This window comes from Toxotes jaculatrix, chromosome 7 (assembly GCF_017976425.1).
Source record: "Toxotes jaculatrix isolate fToxJac2 chromosome 7, fToxJac2.pri, whole genome shotgun sequence".
In the NCBI taxonomy this organism is placed as follows: domain Eukaryota; kingdom Metazoa; phylum Chordata; class Actinopteri; family Toxotidae; genus Toxotes; species Toxotes jaculatrix.
Genome location: NC_054400.1, coordinates 1,877,981 through 1,897,097, shown reverse-complemented (window position 1 = coordinate 1,897,097; position 19,117 = coordinate 1,877,981). Strand labels below are relative to the sequence as shown.

At 41.2% G+C, this 19,117-nt stretch overlaps 1 protein-coding gene across 2 annotated transcripts; it reads left to right on the top strand.

Annotated features, from left to right (window-relative positions):
* Positions 1-41: 41 nt before the first annotated feature.
* cnot6l (CCR4-NOT transcription complex, subunit 6-like) lies at positions 42-19,114 on the top strand. Of its 2 annotated transcripts, XM_041041428.1 has the most exons (13): positions 42-569; positions 3,447-3,568; positions 4,155-4,341; positions 5,961-6,046; positions 6,290-6,379; positions 6,559-6,627; positions 7,839-7,996; positions 8,843-8,997; positions 9,178-9,329; positions 10,571-10,798; positions 10,987-11,189; positions 12,982-13,199; positions 16,664-19,114. In XM_041041428.1, the coding sequence occupies exons 2-13, from the start codon at positions 3,457-3,459 to the stop codon at positions 16,698-16,700; spliced, it is 1,695 nt and encodes a 564-aa protein (XP_040897362.1). In that variant the 5' UTR covers positions 42-569; positions 3,447-3,456; the 3' UTR covers positions 16,701-19,114. The 2 variants fall into 2 exon arrangements, with proteins under 2 accessions (XP_040897362.1, XP_040897361.1); XM_041041427.1 differs by lacking the exons at positions 42-569; positions 16,664-19,114 and having other exon boundaries at positions 12,982-16,323.
* Positions 19,115-19,117: the final 3 nt, after the last annotated feature.

Below are 19,117 nucleotides of genomic sequence, written 5' to 3'. Positions count from 1 at the left end.
ATATTCGGCACACTTGTGTTATCGTTTTGTCTTTATTATTGACTTAAAGTTTTGACTGGTAGGACATTTAGACATTTTCAGAGTTGATTTAAAAAACGAATTGAAGGTGTTTTTTTCTTTGAGGATCAACTATATGCCAAATTTTCCACTCACTTTCATATATTCTAAAAAATATGAAACATGGTACAAGCTGCAGACTGTGTATCTGTTTATATAAAATCAATCATTCAAAAAGATTTGAATGGAGTTTCGTAGGACTAGTTTGAAGTAATATCGAAAATACAGTGCTCACATTAAGATTATACCAAAATGAAGGCTGTAACTACGCCTTTCTAGCGGTATCTTGGGTTTTATTTTTATGATTAATATTAAGGGAAAGGTGATAAATAGGGGGTACATGCTGCGCGCGGACCGCAGACACTGGGTGAGTGCGGGTACGAGCGGAAGCGTCGTTTGTTGTTCTACCCTCTGTTTCCGAGACGTTCAGGGTCTGAACGGGTTCAACAGCCGCGTCTGCATGTCTCTACCGATTCCCTCAATAAATCGTCTTCTACCGCCCCCGAATGAAGGTAATGTGAATTTTGACTTTGTTCTTTCATTGCGGATACTTTACCCAGACTGTCTCGGGTTAAATTTCACACTTAAATCCGCTTCCATTTGTACCAACTCGTCTCCCCCGCAGTCAGCCTCGGTGAGTCCGGGCGGCGTGCGCTCTGCAGCCGCTAGCCAAACAAATCCAGCGCCGTGCTTCGAGCTCTTTGAACGGTTAACCCGTTTGTACTTTGCCTCGGCGCTATTTTAATATGCCTAATATTAGAATATCTGGAGACAGTCGTGTCCAGAGGGCGTGTTTACCTCGTTGTCAGGTGTGACAGCTGGTGAGCGGTGGGCCGAACTTCTCCTGAACGGGGCCCAGCCGTGTATGTACGTGCTTGTCACTTTTGACATTACAGCTATGTTTGGATACTCGCCTCTCAGCTGTCGGTGCAGTTGCCATCGCCACATTTTTTTCCCATTTACCGAAAAAAAAAAAAAAACTCCCGCTTTGCAAAAGAAAAAAAAAAACTCCCATGTTTCCAAAGCAACAGATTCAGGGTTTACCATAATATTTGGGTGATCTGTCACAGCCCCCAGAGTCTAAGATGTTGATATCATCTCAGTCATGTGATGAAAGTCGCCGTTGCAACTTCAGTTTCGTGCCTGTCTCCGTCTGGTTGTGATATGAACCGATGTCAGCAGGCCGTCTATCTGCCTGCAGCCGCTGTTGCCGCTTACTTGTGACCCAGTAGAGTGTAAACAGGTTATGTAAGTCTTCTCTAAACTTATTCACCCCCAGCCAACCTCCAGCGGTCCTTTACTCAAATAAAGGTAACCAGTAAAAAGAAATACTCTATTTCAAGTAAAAGGCGGACGAATGCATGACTTCGTGCAGCAGTTGTTTTCCCTTTTGCACATTTCTTCCGTTCATATGCACAGAAATCAGTGGATAGTAACCAAGTTGTGCAATATTACATGTTTATTGTACGTGTCCTTGGCACATGCATGTTTTGGTGACCTGTGTTTAGGGAGTTTGAATAACCTGTCCACGCTGTCACTGACACTGTAATGTAAAAATAAAGACTTTTGAGTTATTGCATTAATCAGACATTGGATCAGACTGAAAATCTTAGACCGAACAATTAATTGAGAAAATAATTGACAGTTTAAGAAATAACAAAAATAAAAGTTAGTTACAGCCATAACTTAGATTCTGAAGTGATTTATTTTGTTTTTTTATCATGAAAGATACCGTTCATGTAGCATATTTTTATGTTTGAATACATTTGCTATGTGTACCTACTACATTCTGGTTACTTTTGTGACACAAGGAGTGTTAATAACAGTAAAGTATGTTGCATTATAATGTCATAAATGTACTATGTCTCTTAGAGGTTGCATAAAAAAGGTTTTCCCAGAGACAAGACGTGTCCTTTTCTAACTGTAGACAAGATCGCTTCTGTGGAGTCCAAATCAGAATCGAGACCAGCTCCAGTTTAGTTTAAGTCTTGGCCGAAATCAAAGTGATTCAAGTTCTGTTGAAGGCCAAAATGGACGAGCTTTAGTTGCTCTTCAAAGTCCAACACCTGTGCTTTACAGGTCGAAGCTCTTTAAAATATTTTTGCTTTTGTTTCATCTGGGAGATAAAAGTTTAAATCAACATCACAATTTTAGTGAGAGTACATCACACATCTGGCAAACGGTTGTTAAATCACACTTTTTTTTCCCAGCGGTTACAGAGATGTTCTCCCTTTGTCATCACTGCAATTTACTGCAGGAGACACATCGAGAAAGCAGCAATTTAAAAGAGATTTTGAAGCTTATTTTGCTTGAATCAGTTGTAGTTGTGAGATCACTCCGGACACATTTAACACTGGAACGGGCTGATTTTTGATTGTAACTGTGATTTGAGACCGGTGTTTTAATGGAGGTGCCTGTTCTGCTGTAATCCAGTTATTTAAATATAAAAGGTGGAGACATAATGTATTTAATCAGCTGCTGTGGCTTTTAGATCAAAAGTTTATTTTCTTGCCCTCATCAATAAATTATTTCTCCACATGGAAGACAAAAACACATTGCTTACGTTAGGTGCTGAACATCGTCTCACTGATAATCAAAGGATTTAGATGTATTACGTCACTGTCTCAGCTCTTTATATAGATGCCAGTTTTCATTCCAACCTGTCATAACAGTCCTCCAAGTGCTTCCTCTGTGGTTTTGGGGCTTGGCTCAGATCTGGTCGAGGCTTTGTGCCGTTCTTATGGTGGGAAATCACCTCCGTCCAGCAGCTGCATGCCAGTAAATGCTGTCTGAGGCTGCTGAGGTCGCTGACTCCAGCCACTTAAAAACGCAGCCAATCATTTATTTGGTTATTCAGGTTTTTTAAATATCTAAATGGGTGGGAAAATAATCTGCACGTGGCTGGAGAATGTTTTTGCCGGGGGGGGGGGGGGGGTCGTCATCGAGATTTAGATTCTCTGCTTTGTACTGATCAGTCAGAAGAAATGTTGGTTGTTTTTCTGGAGACAGTCTGAGCAACAAACACACACCTTAATACTAAAGATTTTATGAGTATTTCACTGTGTTAGATCCTGTTGCTAAACGTACCACAGTAAGTTTATGTCACAGTAAACTGAACATGTTTGGGTGTTGCACTTACAAATTTATTTCCTTTGGCTCTGGGAAACTTTGATGGACAATTTATGACCATTTTAAGAAAAAAATCAGCATAATAAGAAATATAATAATGCTTAGTCTCAAAATGTAATTTTGTTTTTATCTGAATTATTTTAATCTTAATGAATTCACATGTCACCTGTTGCTCTGTTTAGCACAGGAAAAATAAGCTGCCACCTCAGTGGGTTTCTGGATTTAAACTGAAACCTGTGTGTTTTTGCTTTGTTTTTCAGATTAACAGGTATGCCAAAGGAAAAATATGATCCTCCAGATCCCCGCAGATGTTACACCATCATGTCAGCCGAGGAGGCGGCCAGTGGGAAGAAGTCTCACTGGGCCGAGCTGGAGATATCTGGTCAGTCTAACTACCTCCCCCTGGGTCTGCTTCCAAAAATTCCTCCCAGCTGAAGCTCAGGTGTAAATCTGTACCTAGACAGCTGAAGGAGTGAACACCAACAGAAAATCACTGCTAAAAATGTTTTGCAGTGGTCGAACATTTAAAAAAAAAAAAGGTGGATGAACAAAATGAAAAATAGGACCAGATAAAATAGTCCAATAAGTTGAAAAGTTGTTTAAAAAACTGTTGGTTAAATGACTCCTGGTTAAGCTTGTGAACATCTGTAAACCACATAAATAAACTTCTTTTGACCCCAAAACCTCAAATCTTAATCAACAGCGTCAGACAAAGTCACAGAGCTTGGAAACTGAGAAAAGTATAAATCAGTGAACTTCCCCAGGCTGCTAAAGTTAATAATTAGCTCAGAACCAGGTGCTCAACATGCTTCCTGATATCAAATCATTAGTCAGTATCATTCACCTCTGATAAAAACACAGATTTCTTCCTGATGGAAGTTTTGACATGAAGAGCCACAGTGTGTTTGCTTCCCTGGGTCGACTGATATGTTTTAAAGTTAATCCTTTGTACCTGTGTTTGGACGCAGGGCGGGTGAGGAGTCTGAGCAGCTCGTTGTGGACGCTCACTCACCTGACAGCGCTGCACATCAATGACAACAACCTGACCCGCATCCCGCCGGACATTGCCAAGCTGCCCAACCTGGTCTACCTGAACCTGTCGTCCAATAAGCTCCGCAGCCTGCCCGCCGAACTGGGCAACATGGTCTCTCTCAGGTTGGTCACCTGCTGGGCAAAATCTGTGTGGTCCTGCACAGGAGAGTCCAGAGACACTTTTAAGGACACGAGGGACATGAATGCCCAGTGCAGTGAAAACCCGAGCAGACTGAATTCACTGGAACACTGAGCTTCATCACAGCAACAGCCTGCAGTGAAATCCAGTCATCCCCTCACTGTGTCTCCATTAAGAGACGATAAATCCTGGATATTCAAAATAGGAAGAAAGAAAAATTACCTTACCATTAAGCTTTGTCACAATGCTTCAGAGAGTGATCTAACACTCTGCAAAGGGCTGGAGGATATGGATAAAATCACAGTGTACAGGCTGGGATTTTACACTGCATCACATTTAACAGTAAAATATCTGGAAATCCAACTGAGAAACTGTCTGTTGGTGTATTAACCAGATGGTGCTGTCATACTATCATCCCTTCAACACACTAATGCATAAATCCTGAACATCAAATACTATCATAAGAGAGATCTGATCGTTAATAGGTTTTAGGTATTAAGTGCCTCTGTGTAAACAGTGCAGGAAATTAGAGTGAAGGCAGTAAACTCTGACTTTCTTCTACTTTTCTGAGTTGGTATAAAGACCAAAGATTTCCTGTGACATTGTGAAATTCAGCTCTGACCAATTTATGCAAAGTGAATATATGAAGTTATCAGACTGCAGACAAGCTTTGTTCAGACAAAACTTTTTGCACAGAGGGAGGACTCTGGACTTTTTCCCCCGTCACATTAGCAAAGGACAGAATGAACAGGAGGAATCAGCAGCACCATAGTTTTATGACAAATCTGAAAAACTATGAGCTTATCCTTTAAATATGTGCATCACATCGGACAGCTCTGTTCTGTAATTACTGCATTAACATTATTTGCACAGTACAAATATGAAGTGTTCCTTGAAGTAAGCGGTTGTGCGATTGATGGTGGTTGTTATGATAAAGATGCAGTTTGAACTGGAAATACGACTATAGCATTAAAACCTTTAGATTAGATCTGAATTTCAGATCTCATGTGTGTGTGTGTGGCTGAGTGTAATAACGAATCATTAGTGAGGGTCGCTGTTTCTGCTTCACACGTCTGCTGTGTTTGGATAATTCTTTATTTGAAATGGAAGCAAACAAACAAACATTTGTCCATTTGCTTGAAGTTTACACAAAGTATTGAATTTTGCTAATGGCTTCATTTGTACAAAGCTTTCATTTCATGTAATAGTGTATGTTTTGTCTGGAAAAATAAATGATTCATTCAAAGAACTATGTGACTAACGATCCCAAAGCACAGAGGAAAAGTGATCAGAAGCATTCTGATTAAAACTGAAAGGTCAGACACTCAGAAGAAAGAGGGAGATTATAAAATGTGTGGGTGGGAATAGTTTTCATCTCACCTCAGAACTGACTGACAAACAAAAACGCAAGGTGACGAGCGCAGACGCATTTTGACCGGACGACTAAACTGAAGTGACAACACAGCAGAACATGTTAGGAGACGTTTTGACAGCAGTAAAAATATATCAATGACATGGAATTAACACACTGTTAAAGAAAGTTTACGAGAGAAAGAGGAGAGTGCGACACAGAACGCTGACATCTCTGTCCCATTTGTTGCAGGGAATTGCTTTTAAACAACAATCTTTTGCGAGTTCTGCCTTATGAACTTGGGAGGCTTTTCCAGTTACAAACCCTGGGGCTAAAAGGTGAGTCTCTGTTATTACTTCCTTTATTTTGGATCAAGAACTCAGTCATATCCTAAATAAAATATTCTAAATTAAATTCTGACAGTTTTAAATGACCACTGTCCACGGGCTGCACCCAGTGGACAGTGGTTATTTAGGGATGTTATCCTAAAGGCTGAAAATTTCGTAAATTGAGACACAAATGTGAATTTCCTGCTTTGCATGTACATCTTTAGTTTTTCTTTTTACACGTCTGTTTTGCAGGAAACCCTTTGTCCCAAGACATCCTCAATCTGTACCAGGAGCCGGACGGAACCAGAAAGCTTTTGAACTACATGCTCGACAATCTAGCAGGTAAATGGCTCGGCCGCTTCACCTTACTGCACGACTGTTTATCGGAACTCATGCATATTTAAGTTGCAGTTTATTGTAAACCTGAGCACCGCAGGTATATCATAGCAGGTATACCATTGTGTTCGTCAGGGACAAATGAGCACTAATCCTTATTTCCCCCTGCTCTGCCCGGTTTCCAGTGCACCCAGAGCAGCTCCCCCAAAGACCTTGGATCACTCTGAAAGAGCGAGACCAAATGATCCCCACAGGTAAGGAAGTTACTGCGAGTTACACCTTCAACTTCCTGTTGGAGTAAACATAATTCATTATACATATGTCTCATTGTATGTCTGTGTGAAACATGATTTCTGATTATCTTTTAATAGCAGCTATAATCAGCACTGAGATCTTTTACGTAAGTAAAAATATAAAAGTACAGACTCATGGATCACAGTTTTAGTAAAAAAAAAAAAAAACTGGCATCAAAATGTACCAAAAGTACCAAAAGTATAAGTACTCCTCATGCAGGATCACAAGTAGACGGGGTCAGGAGCCGCACGTCTAAACACAGCAGTGCTGTTGTGATCTTTTTAATTCAGTCTAAATCACTGAGCAGCCGGGCTGGTAAACACGAGCGTGCTGTGTTTAGTCCACTGACATCACCTGACTGGATTTTTGGTTTGGAGGTTTTTTTCCTGTCACTTGCCAAAATGGGAAGCTGCCCGGAGCATCACGGCTTTAAATGCTGTCCGTCACTATGTCCCGAAACAAACGAGAGGACGGAAAAAAGCCTGTGTCAAACAAAAACGACACTTCCAGGCCTGATGGAGCAGTGATGTACGAGGGTGCAGGGTTTCACTCGGTTGTTGTACTGAGTTCACAAACTCATTCTTTATTTATAAAGCACACTGTAAACAAGACAAGGTGACCGTTCAAGATGTGATGTGTAAGAATATAACAAGAATATAACACTGAAACATAGCAGGTGATCACACAGGTCCAGAGCCTGGGATATGATAACAGCCTTTTTCTGTGTTTTAATAGTGGAAGTCCAATAGTCCAACTGAGCTTAAAACATCTGGAAGAGCCCAGAAAAAGAAACGGCTGATAAGATAAAGGAAAAGCACAGTTCTCAAAATCAAAAATGGAAAACTGGAATAAAACAAAGGTGTTTTTTTTTTTTTATAAACTTTTGGGAGAGTCATAACTTCCCTTTGTCAGATCATACTGGAGGTATATAGGTGTAAAATGAAAACTATAAATGAGGAACGGAGGTGTGTCTAGAAGGATTCATGTCAAAAAAGTGCCTAAAATGTCAGATATATTTATAACTGTAATAATCTGCAGCACTGACAGTTTAACCTCTCAGTAAACTGAGTGTAGTAAGTATTCGAGTCAGAATCATTTGGTATTTTCTACACTCTTTCCAGATTCTGTTCTTTGGTTAAGGCGTCTTTTATGTTTCCATCCTCTCCTGCAGCCGTGTTCACAGTCATGTGCTACAACGTGCTGTGTGACAAGTACGCCACGCGACAGCTGTACGGCTACTGTCCGTCCTGGGCCCTCAACTGGGAGTACAGGAAGAAGGGCATCATGGAGGAAATCACCAACTGTGACGCCGACATCATCAGCCTGCAGGTAAAGGACGGTGGTCCATCTAAAAGCTGTTCACATAGTTCAACTGGCGGTGATTTGCCGGGACTGCAGCAGTTCGCAGTCTCGCTCTAGCTCACGTGTGAGCTTTAATGAGAAGAAGGTCCCTACCCACCATCTGCCCGTCCTCTGACTTCTAATGACAGAGCGAGGTCGGATGATTCACGCAGAACGACGTCCGTTTCAGCCGAGCGAGGCTGATTTATTGAGCCGCTCGGCCTCTTCAGTACTGTAAATATCAGACTGTACTGTCTGTAGAGCTGCACAGCTGCTGTCGAGCGCTCAGACTGATTCAGAGTGTCCAACTCTTCACCTTCAGCACAACCAAGTCATTGTCTACTGGCACAGAGAAAGAGGCAGACACTACTGATCAGCTGTCCTGGGTTTAGGCTCCAGCTCTCATTACTCTCCGCTGGTTGGAAAGTCCCTTATTTGCTCTTAGTGTCGCTTCAGAAATTCACCATGTTAATAAGTTTACACACCTGGTTTTCACCTTTTTACCATTTTAATTCTTTTAAACGTGCTCTGCCTCTTTACGGTTGTTTATATGAAGCATACGCTGTCGGGTGATTTGCAACACTGATAGTGAGTAAAACACTGGTTTCCTGGACATTGCACATCTGCTTTTCACATCTGGTTTTTTTTAATATGCTGTCCCACTTAACTGACTACAGGTCATTCTGTTTTATCATTTAGGAACACTGTGTTCTCTGTGTACTGGGGCAAAACTACATATTTGTGTAGTGGAGACTGAGAAAACTGCTTACTAGCACCTTTACACATCTGTTTCATGACTCTTCAGATGATTTTTCTTGCCCTGTGTGTCTGCAGGAGGTGGAGACAGAGCAGTACTACACCTTGTTTCTGGAAACACTAAAGGAGCGTGGCTACGACGGCTACTTCTGTCCAAAGTCTCGTGCCAAACTGGTTTCTGAACAGGAGAGGAAACACGTGGACGGCTGCGCTGTGTTCTTCAAGACCGAGAAGTGAGTTTCGGAGCTTTACTTCTTTTATACTTCACAGAACATACACTTCATCAAACACATTCATGTATTTGTAGGTTTTTGTATTGTTGGGACATTCAGTTTCCGTTTGAACTGAGCGTAGGCTGGAAGTTTTCATAGTCCTCCATAGATATTAATGCTTCTTTGTGCGCGTTCCTGCAGGTTTACTTTGGTCCAGAAACACACCGTGGAATTCAACCAGGTGGCCATGGCCAACTCTGAGGGCTCAGAGGTCATGCTGAACAGAGTGATGACCAAAGACAACATCGGGGTGGCCGTTCTGCTCGAGGTTAACAAGGACATGTTCTCCGGAGGTAAGAACAGACAGAGTCTCTCTGTGAAACGTCTTCAGAACAAAACAGGGGACGTCATGTCACCGTCTCCTGTGTTCCTGTGCTGCGATCCAAACCAACGCACTTGATGCCTCCAAGTATTCCAGCTTCCCAGAAACATATGGATTCTTTCCCAGTCCACCGGTGTCATTAATAACAATATAATCCACTGGGGCATTATTTTCATTTAGCATTTAATCTGTCAATCATTGTTTTGTTGTCTTAGCATGTAAGAAACGTTTGAAACGGCTTGTCACAAGCTCACACAGCTCAAAGTGACGTCTTCCAATAATTAAAAGTAGCAGAGGAAAAGTTTATCTGCACTAATGTCTTTTTGCCACAAGGTGTCAGCTGTGACCTGAATCAGAAATCAACACAAGTCAAATGTCTTCAGACAAAAATGTGTCCGGATCTTTATCTTTGCTTTAGGATAACTTGAAGGATGATCCTGCTCCGATGCGTCATGAATCTGTTCTGCTGTGGTTTGATAATATAATCAGTTCGTTCATTAAGCCAGTGGTTCTTAATCTGGACAGTGCCCCCCACCCCCCACCCCCCGGGGGTGCAGGGGGCAGGATGTGGATATACAGAGTGAGAATATGTTGAATGTGACTCATGTATGGAAAATGAACAAACGAGTTGGCTGATGCTTTGGCGCTGACTTTATTTCACGGCTTCCCCCTATCACCGTTGCGTGGGGGGACACAGACTCTGTTTTTGGCTTCTGAACGGGGGAGGGGGGGCGGGGGCAGACCAGTAAAGGTTTGAGAACCACTGCTGTAGGTTTTGCGGTGAGTGACATGCCAAGCTTTACTCCTTTTACTCCATGAATTCCTCAGTGACTTTCACTTTTTTATTCATGTTCTGTAAATCTCTCTCATTCTTTAAATTATTTTTATTGCACTGTCTCAGCACTTCTGAGTTCCTCAAGTTGCATCACAGCTCGGTTCTTTTGTGTAACCACAATAAGGCCGCGTTCAGGTTTTACTGGGGGGATTGGGAGTTTTTACAAGCCTTCTTCTCTTTTGTACATTTTTTGTTTGCTTTCAGGATTTGACATTTTTATAATTCCCGATATTTCTTTCCTCTAACTTAAATAGTTTTTTGGGGGATTTTTTTGTACCTCTTTTGTCATTGTGCAGAGTGTGACTTAATTCCACTTATTTCAGTCCGTCTCTGTCTGCATGTCTGTGGCATAATCCAGTTTTTCCTCCTGTTTTCAGGTATGAAGCCACCACAGGAGAGGCAGCTGATCCTGGTGGCCAACGCTCACATGCACTGGGACCCCGAGTACTCGGATGTTAAGTTGATCCAAACCATGATGTTCCTGTCGGAGCTGAAGAGCATCGCTGAGAGGGCCTCGGGCTCCGTGGCGACCGGCTCGCCGACCTCCGACCCGTCCTCTATCCCCATTGTCCTGTGTGCTGACCTCAACTCGCTTCCCGACTCCGGTAGGACTGTCTCGTTACTCAGGAGCCTCTGTTAGCGTTTGAGTCTTAGTCTCTTAGTTGGCAGGTTCGTCTCCATGTTGGCATCTCAAATGATGTTTGCACAGTGTGATTCTCCTAAACTAAAATACTGTTTAGCCTCTTCGATATGCTCATTGATTTCAGTTTCCTCTGACCTCTGCATGATCCAGGTGTGGTGGAATATCTAAGCAACGGAGGAGTGGCCGAGAACCACAAGGACTTCAAGGAGCTACGCTACAACGAATGTTTGACCAACTTCAGCTGCAACGGCAAGAACGGCAACTCAGACGGAAGCATCACACACAGCTTCCAGCTGAAGAGCGCCTACGACAGCAATCTGATGCCTTACACCAACTACACATATGACTTCAAGGTAAAAAACCCCCTCTAGGTATCACAGACGTCTCACAAATATCCTAAATATATCATTTGCTGATAATTTTCCAATGTAGAAAAAAACTTTTGGATCTATTTTCCTTCTGTCACAGGCTGCTGTTGGTTCCTATCACGTTCTGTAAAGCTGAAAATCACGTAGCAAACACACGAAACTTGCTCTACTTAATTCTACAACTCAAGCATGTTTCAAAAATCTACTAATGGATTTTCACAAAGACGAATGGAAGCCAATGGAGGCCTATAACAATCAGAAATACAATACATTCAGACTTGTAGAACAGCGTGGTTTGCAAAATGAGTAACTAATAAAAAGAATGTGTTTTGTAGAAACTGAGCTAAAACATGTAAAACCACTGGTATGGTTTTTCATGCTGATTTATGGCCTCGAAGTCTCGAAGAGTGTAACTGGCTGTGCCTGTTACACTCTGTGTTCTGATCATGTAAGTGCTGGGAATTTAAAAAATATATATATTCACTTATTCAAAAATGGCTTAGGTACACTGTATGTGGATATAAATTCACTGCAAAACACCGGTGCTGCGATCACACCAAGCGTCACATACATTTCTCAGACACAATCTGAAATTAAAGAAAAAATGAAAGTTTCGCATCAAAACAGTTTTTGACTGGAATAAACAGTAGTTACGCACTTTTGATCGTGTTAAACGACACGTTTCAACCGTGAGAGTTTCAAAAACCCGAATTCAGCTGATGTAGGACAGTATTAACCACAAGGCAGATTCATATACGTGGGTTGTTTTGTATCATTATTAGTATTTTTTCTGTGGGTAATCACAGTGGGTGTGGAAAACCCTGAACTGTGCAACATTGGTGTTATTTCTTACGTATCAGAGCTCCACACCATAACACAGCACCACTCATCTAAGCTCTTTCAGCCTGTATTTGAATCTGCGCTTACAGTTTGTGGTTTCTAATGAGTCATCCAGGCAGTTCGCACACAGATTCATCTTCTCTCTGCTCCTTGTTTTTTTACATTAGTGGCAATGGACTTCCCCGAAAGTCTTACACAAACCTGTAACCTGCAGACGCTCCTGCAGAAACACTGAGCTCATCTCCATCAAATGGATCCTCAAGATGTTTTCTGGCTCCTTTTGAAACTCGAGGAACAATCAAAGAATCTCTGTTTTGGGCAGAAGTTCCTTTTTCATTACAGTATCTTATTTTAGTTTAGAAGTTGTTGTAGGTGTTCCCATTAGTACAAGCAAATTAACTACTTGGATGACTGAATAATGGTGAGAGGCAAAAGGAAATGAGTCAGCTCATTAGCTGCAAACATCCACTGTCCAATGCTCTGCAGGTGACTCAGAGTCGACCAAATTTACGTTGTCAGCGGGAGGACGAGTTTTTTCCCTCATGCAAAGAAAAAACCGTAACCTTTCCCACGTCTGACTGAAGAACGCAGCGAAGGCAGAGCCGTCTTTAAACTTTACCACCTGTTTTCATACCGGGTATGAAAACCAAAACAAAACTGTCCACATTAGATGATAAACATTAAGTTGAAAAGTAATGATTCATCTCAGACTGACAATTCCAATATTAGATCATCTGTTATTTACCAACACTGGAAACTGGAAACGAGAGGAAACTACCACTCAGTCTCTACACACTCCACACAAAAACAAAGCGTTAAAACGTCAAATCACTGGTTTACTGGAAAATAAAGCGACAGACTCTTTCTGGGTCTGGGTCTATCTGATCAGAATCTGCTGAAGTATACACTGATAACACACACGTCTTTGTGTCTGCAGGGCGTGATTGACTACATCTTCTTCTCCAAGACCCACATGAGTGTCCTGGGCCTGCTGGGACCGCTGGACAGCCAGTGGCTCATCGACAACAACATCACCGGATGCCCCCACCCCCACATCCCCTCGGACCACTTCTCCCTGCTGGCCCAGCTGGAGCTGCACCCTCCCCTGCCCCATCCGCTCAACCCCCTCAACGGGCTGCACCTGCCGGTCAACAGGTAGTGCAGCCTGAGAGAGCCCCGCCCACCCTTCTTACCTTACCTCACCTCCCCTGTCCTCCCCTTCCAGCTTTATACAGGACCCTGTACAGTTTACCAGTCATGTTAAAACTCAGACACCATCCAACCCCCTCCAACCCTAAGACATACCAACCCAAAAGGAGTGAAGTATTTGCCCCGTTTGTTGCTCCTTTTTGTGTTTTTGCACACACTGTAAATGTTTATTTTTTCTTTCTCCCCCTGAAAAGTCTTGATACCAAATGTGGGGCTCGGGATGAAGCTGCTATGGTAACCCCCAATGTCAGTTTTTTTTTGTTTTTGCCAGATGTGATCATGGCCGCTTGTAGATTCAGCTCCTATAACATCAAACCTCAACTAATACTCTCAACCTTTTTAGGAAAAGTCTACTACGCAGATGTCAGCTAATTAGCTGAATGTCATTTGGGTTTCTTTTCTCGTTTCACGTAACTGTGAAATAATATTTTTAGAGTGAAAACACAACATAATATTATCGGCAGATATGTTGTGTTAAACTCAGTCTGTAGAACTGGAACCTGACATCACTCTCAAATTAACTTGACAGGTATTTTAATAAAAGCAGCCACACTACAAACTGAATCTAAGTTAGAAATGTTGTACGAGGATGTGAAAGAATTTTTTTTTTTTTTACACCAGTACATTATTTTAAATTTTGATCAGCCACGAAACACCAAAATACTTAATTCACTAGATTTTTTAGGTTAAAACTACCGACTGGGCATTTTAAAAGTAATGTAATGTCATTGTAACACTAAATTGGTGTGTTTCATATGGGAACTAGAATATGAAATCTCATGTCACAGGTGCTGCAGGTGTTGTGAAGCTCATATTACAGCACTGATAATATTGATGGTGCACTGTTTGAGGGGGCTAAAACGATAGATGATCCCATGTACTTGTCTGTCGAGTCAAACTTTTTCTGGATCACACTTCCACACCGTTTGGGATCACGCTGCCTGATCGAAAACCACATACATAAGGAAGTCACCTGACTGAAAGCCGCCTCACGGTATTGCATGGATGTTACTGAGCTGCTGCATTCACGTCTATGAATTTTGTCTTCTATGATACGGGTCTTGTACCTTCTCTCGGATCATTACTAAGTATTTGACCTGCAGAGGTATCGTTTCATGCTCGTTGCAGTTTAAAAGATGCAGCTCGTGAGTTTTCTGCAGCAGCACGAACACAAAAAAACAAAACAATCAATTAAGGCCTAAATTACCCCCCATTCTCTTTGACTTGCTATGTAAAAAAATATTTTAAGACATGCAATATATTTATGATACAATCATGATTGTGCTTTACACTTTTAGCTTTTGAACATCTACAGTCTTAAAAGAGCATCGTCCTGTTTCCCGTCACCTGACTGGCCAAAGAATCTCCTCAGAATGAGTGACGTGTGCTCTGCCGATAATCAGACAACATGTATTTATTGGTGGCAGAGAAAAAAATAACCGAGGAGAATCTGGTAATGATTTGTGATCAAGAGCCGAATGTATTTACCAAAGGCTCGTTATGAAATTGGTTGTTGGAGCCCCTTAATGTCAGATTCCTGTGGACTCTAAACTTTGTATATTTGTGTCAGATGGTTAGAACTAATAGCCCTTTATGTAAGTTGTAACTCAGGGCTATGCTATGCATCAAGCAGTACCTCTCAAACTAAAGACTCTCAGAGTCATTGTACGAGCAAAACCAAACAGGAAGCTATTGTTCTGAAAATCCTCTATAAGCACAGGTAATGTATGGACTTACATACATATATGTTGTTGTGGCTGTTGTAGTAGAAGTCCCCCGTCTTTGTGCATTTCTGATAAAAACTGCTGCTGCACTTTTGCTCCATTTCCCCAAAATTTGGGAAATTCAAATTTGTCAAATTTGTCAAATTTGACAAATTTTTGAGAGTCTAGAAGGTGCAGGAAGCGTTCAGATAAATTTGGTCTCCAGACACTTTGGAGTTTTAAAACATCACTGTTAGGTTTTGTTGTAAGGCTTCTTACAGAGGCTCAAGTATCTGTGGGATCGACCGGATGATCGAACACTGGGGCAGGACTGGGTATCGATACAAGCGCCAATACGATACAGTTCGTTAGTTCCTGTACCTATACAACAATTACACTTCAATATTTAGAGGGCCTTAAAAATTCAAATTCTGTCACAAATAAACAAGGCAGTAAACTAGAAAAATCTAAATTATGTTTGTTTTTGGGACTTGTCTCTAATCTTGACTTTTTCTTACTGTGTAGTTGTCAGGTGTCAGTACAACTGCTTAGCCTAAAACAAAACGCAGTCTAGAAACAACCTGATTTAAAGATTTGCGAATCTGACACATTTTACTGGTACAAAAACAAAATAAGGCACAATCTATGCAGGAGGACTCTATCAGAGCAAATGCAGTCACAGTGTCTAACATGTCCGGCACATTTCACACTGTAGTGTCTAGTAAAGCCCGACCTTTTGACATAGAATTAGTTAAATTAGTAAAAGTGTTTGCTCTGTTCAGTATTTGATAAAGAAAAGCCATAATAACTTTGGGACAAATGGTGTCAGCACATCACGGCACCCTGTAGCCTCAGCTTTAAACTGCATTCAGATCAGGACCAGCAGCATCCGCTTTGCTTCAGTTGCACGATTTGACTCTAACGAGAACGCCTCCGGTTTTGGAGGAGTTGATCTTTGTGAGCATTTAGAGGCCTATACTTCACTCCTGAACTCACCTCACAGGGTTTTCTGATTTTGTACAACAGCTGTACATAAATTAATCTGTCTTTGATGACAGGGCGTCTTTCGCATCTGTGAGGGGAATGTACCATTCTCCAGATAAAGGGGCGTATTTTTCTCACAAGTCAAAGATGTACTTGGTGTTTTACTTTGTTCTTTGCCCGGTGCACTACGATCTCATATGTGAATACCACCTCCACCTGTCTCTAATACTCTTGTAGAGACAAAAAGTCTCTGTCCAACTTTGTTTTTGAACTACGGGCATTTTCTGTCTCTAAAGAACATGCAGTCTTTCAGCTGGTACTTTGTACAATTCAGTATTACAAGTTTTTGACAAGAAAAGATAAATGTTGTAGGTTTAAAAGCAGTTTGTCTTGATGGCTTTTATTTCATCAGTGCACATTTAAGCGTCATCTCAAAGCTTTTCATCGCACTCTGAGATGATGCTCAATCAAAATTATTTCAGTTCCTCTTTTTATTTGATGTCTCCCCTCTGAGTTTCCCCAACAATGGCTTTCCAGGTCCCTTTCACATCTGTCCTCACACACATCAGCCGATAACCACAGCCCCTTCTCTTACCTTTTCCATATTAACATCCAACTATAATGACCTGTAAGCATTTGACCTGTTCATTTTGTTTCTGTAAAGTTCACCTCACATACTTTTTCTACAAACAACGTGCCTAGTTTGTACAATTTCTCCAACAGCAGCACTGCCCATGAGACCAAGACGCTCAGAGATTAACCCAGCGCCATCACCATCCATCCATCCATCGATCTATCCATCCACCCATCCATCCATCCATCCTTTCATCACTCCAGTCTTTCCTGAACCAACCTTTGGGGATGTGATCATGAGGAATTGAAACTGAGAAATCATTGCTCACCTCAGACTGGTTTCCGTTTTTTAATCAAACAGCTTTTTTTTCTATCCATAACGCTAAGGACAAATCAGTCAATTCTACCAGAGATCTGAAATGCACTCTCTCACTTGTTTGTGGTTTCCCTGGTAAATTTCTTTTTATTTTGCTGATTTCCGCTGCAAAGAGCGAGCTGTATTTTCCACAGGATTATCACAACCGCCATCGCATGCGATTTCTGAATGTAAAAATCCTGTTGTTCAATATCTGGCCCTGGTTTGTTTGTTTTATCTTCCACTGTTTACAGAAATGGTCTCTACATGAGGTTATGAGTCTTTGGTGGCCCACAGGACACCCAGCAATGTTCACTGGGGAAAATGAGGATTATCTAACAAAGTGTTGAGAATTTGGACACAGAGTTTGTCGTCTTTAGTCTGCTCTCTAACATGTTTGATGGCCTCCAGCTAGGCCGGGTCGATGCATCCAAACTGAGAAACATGAACTTTAAGGATACGGTGTGAATGTTTTCCTCCCAGTGTATTAACCTGTAAATAATGTAGTGGGGAAGGGATTCAGACACATCTGATCAGACTGAGATTATGGACAATTTAAACTGAGTTGATACGACCTTTAAAATGCAAAGTGCATAGGGGATATAGTGTCTTTGTTAATTTACTGACCACAGGTTAATGCACTGGTTAATTTGCTTAAATGGGGCCCAAATAGGGTCTGGTCTACAAAAGAGAAAGGAAGAAACATCAGTGTCCAAACACTATTACAAAAAAAAACCCAACAAACTCAGACCCTGTCAGTTGGTTTGACAGTTTAGAAAACTTTCACTTTCCTGTCTTTCCTTTAAAATTGCAGTTTGTGCAAGACTGAGGATTAAGATTAAGCCTGGCTGTTATTTCTGCTTATTCGTGGAGCATTCCTAGAAAAAGTATTTTAAAGTTGCTGCCTTTCAGCAATTTTCAGCAGTTTTGTTTTACTCATGTGTAGTAAGTGAAGTGTAACTGAGTGAGGACCCTCAGCCACCAGCAGTCACCAACAATGGTGCTACATTATGTCTCCAGAGGATTTTCAAGAACTGCATTTGAACCTGTTATGTATAAGTCAAATGTTAAGTTTCTGTTTCCAGACCAGCAGCTTTTCACCACACTGGTTTTCAGTCCTACCAGCCTCCAGCAGAGATCAGAGGAATCAGTCAGTGAGCGTTTGTCTGTGTGGTGAAGAGCTGCTAACATCAGACACAGCAGGTTTTGTATTGTGTAATCCAAAGTATGCATTGCATTTGACAGTTAAATGTCAAAAAGTTGCAAAATTGAAGTGACACAAGTTACAGTTCGCCTGCGAGGACGAGTGAAAGTTTGTTTAACGTGGGTGGCAGCGCTGACTTTTTTTGTGTTCCTCTGACTAAAGAAGAGGGGAAAAAATACAGATCTAGCTTTTGTAGAAGTCCCTTTTACTTTTCCTTTGCAAGCTGAGTTACTGCTGCACATTGCAGTTAAATAAGTTGATCCAAAAAAGCTGGATCAGTACAAATGAATGAATAAATACTTAAATAAAAACACTTAAAATCTGTGAAAAGCACTAAAAGCATTTTCTTTTTAATAATAGGTTGTTAAACTGAAATGCACATTATTTAAAACCAAAATGACTGAACCACCGTCAGATGAAGACTTCCAAGCTCTTTTATGCTTACATGTGATTTGATTATTTATGTTTCTCTATAAATGTATAAACTTTTTATAATAAAAAAATATTTTATTAGCACTTATCTAAACAAAACTTTAAAGTGCTTAACACAAAACAAGTACAACAGTAAAAGTAAAGTCAAATAAAATAGATATAATAAGAGAATTTTTTTCCAACTAAAAATCGAGGTTTTTCTCTCAGTTCCCAGAAAACTGAGATTTTGGTTTTTACCTAAGAACAGTTAGTTATAGTTTGTTAGTTAACCCTAACCCTGACCCTCAGTGGCTGCAGACCAGCATAAAGTTTATCTTATAAATCTGTGGGTGGGAATCGTTCAGAAGATCCTCCCTTGCTCGCCCAAACATTTCAGACCAACCTCTTTGGCAAACAGAATAACTCTTACATTTTTGTCCAGCCTCTTACACGTGTCAATAAACTGATATTTATATGAATGAAGTGATGGACTTCTACAAAGGCTACGGCTGTACCTGTACCTGTGGGCAGTTACACCTCAGTTGAAACCAAACATGCTCAGCAGCACCTGTATCATTGCTCCACGCCCTCACACTCTCCCCACCTCCTGTAGGCAATAAACATGTCACTTTTC

Excerpts from the sequence above, each read along its gene's own strand:
- cnot6l (XM_041041428.1), top strand. The coding sequence starts at position 3,457 with ATGCCAAAGGAAAAATATGATCCTCCAGATCCCCGCAGATGTTACACC. Across the intron at positions 6,047-6,289 it reads ACAAACCCTGGGGCTAAAAG|GAAACCCTTTGTCCCAAGAC; the intron begins GTGAGTCTCTGT and ends TCTGTTTTGCAG. Across the intron at positions 7,997-8,842 it reads CCGACATCATCAGCCTGCAG|GAGGTGGAGACAGAGCAGTA; the intron begins GTAAAGGACGGT and ends GTGTGTCTGCAG.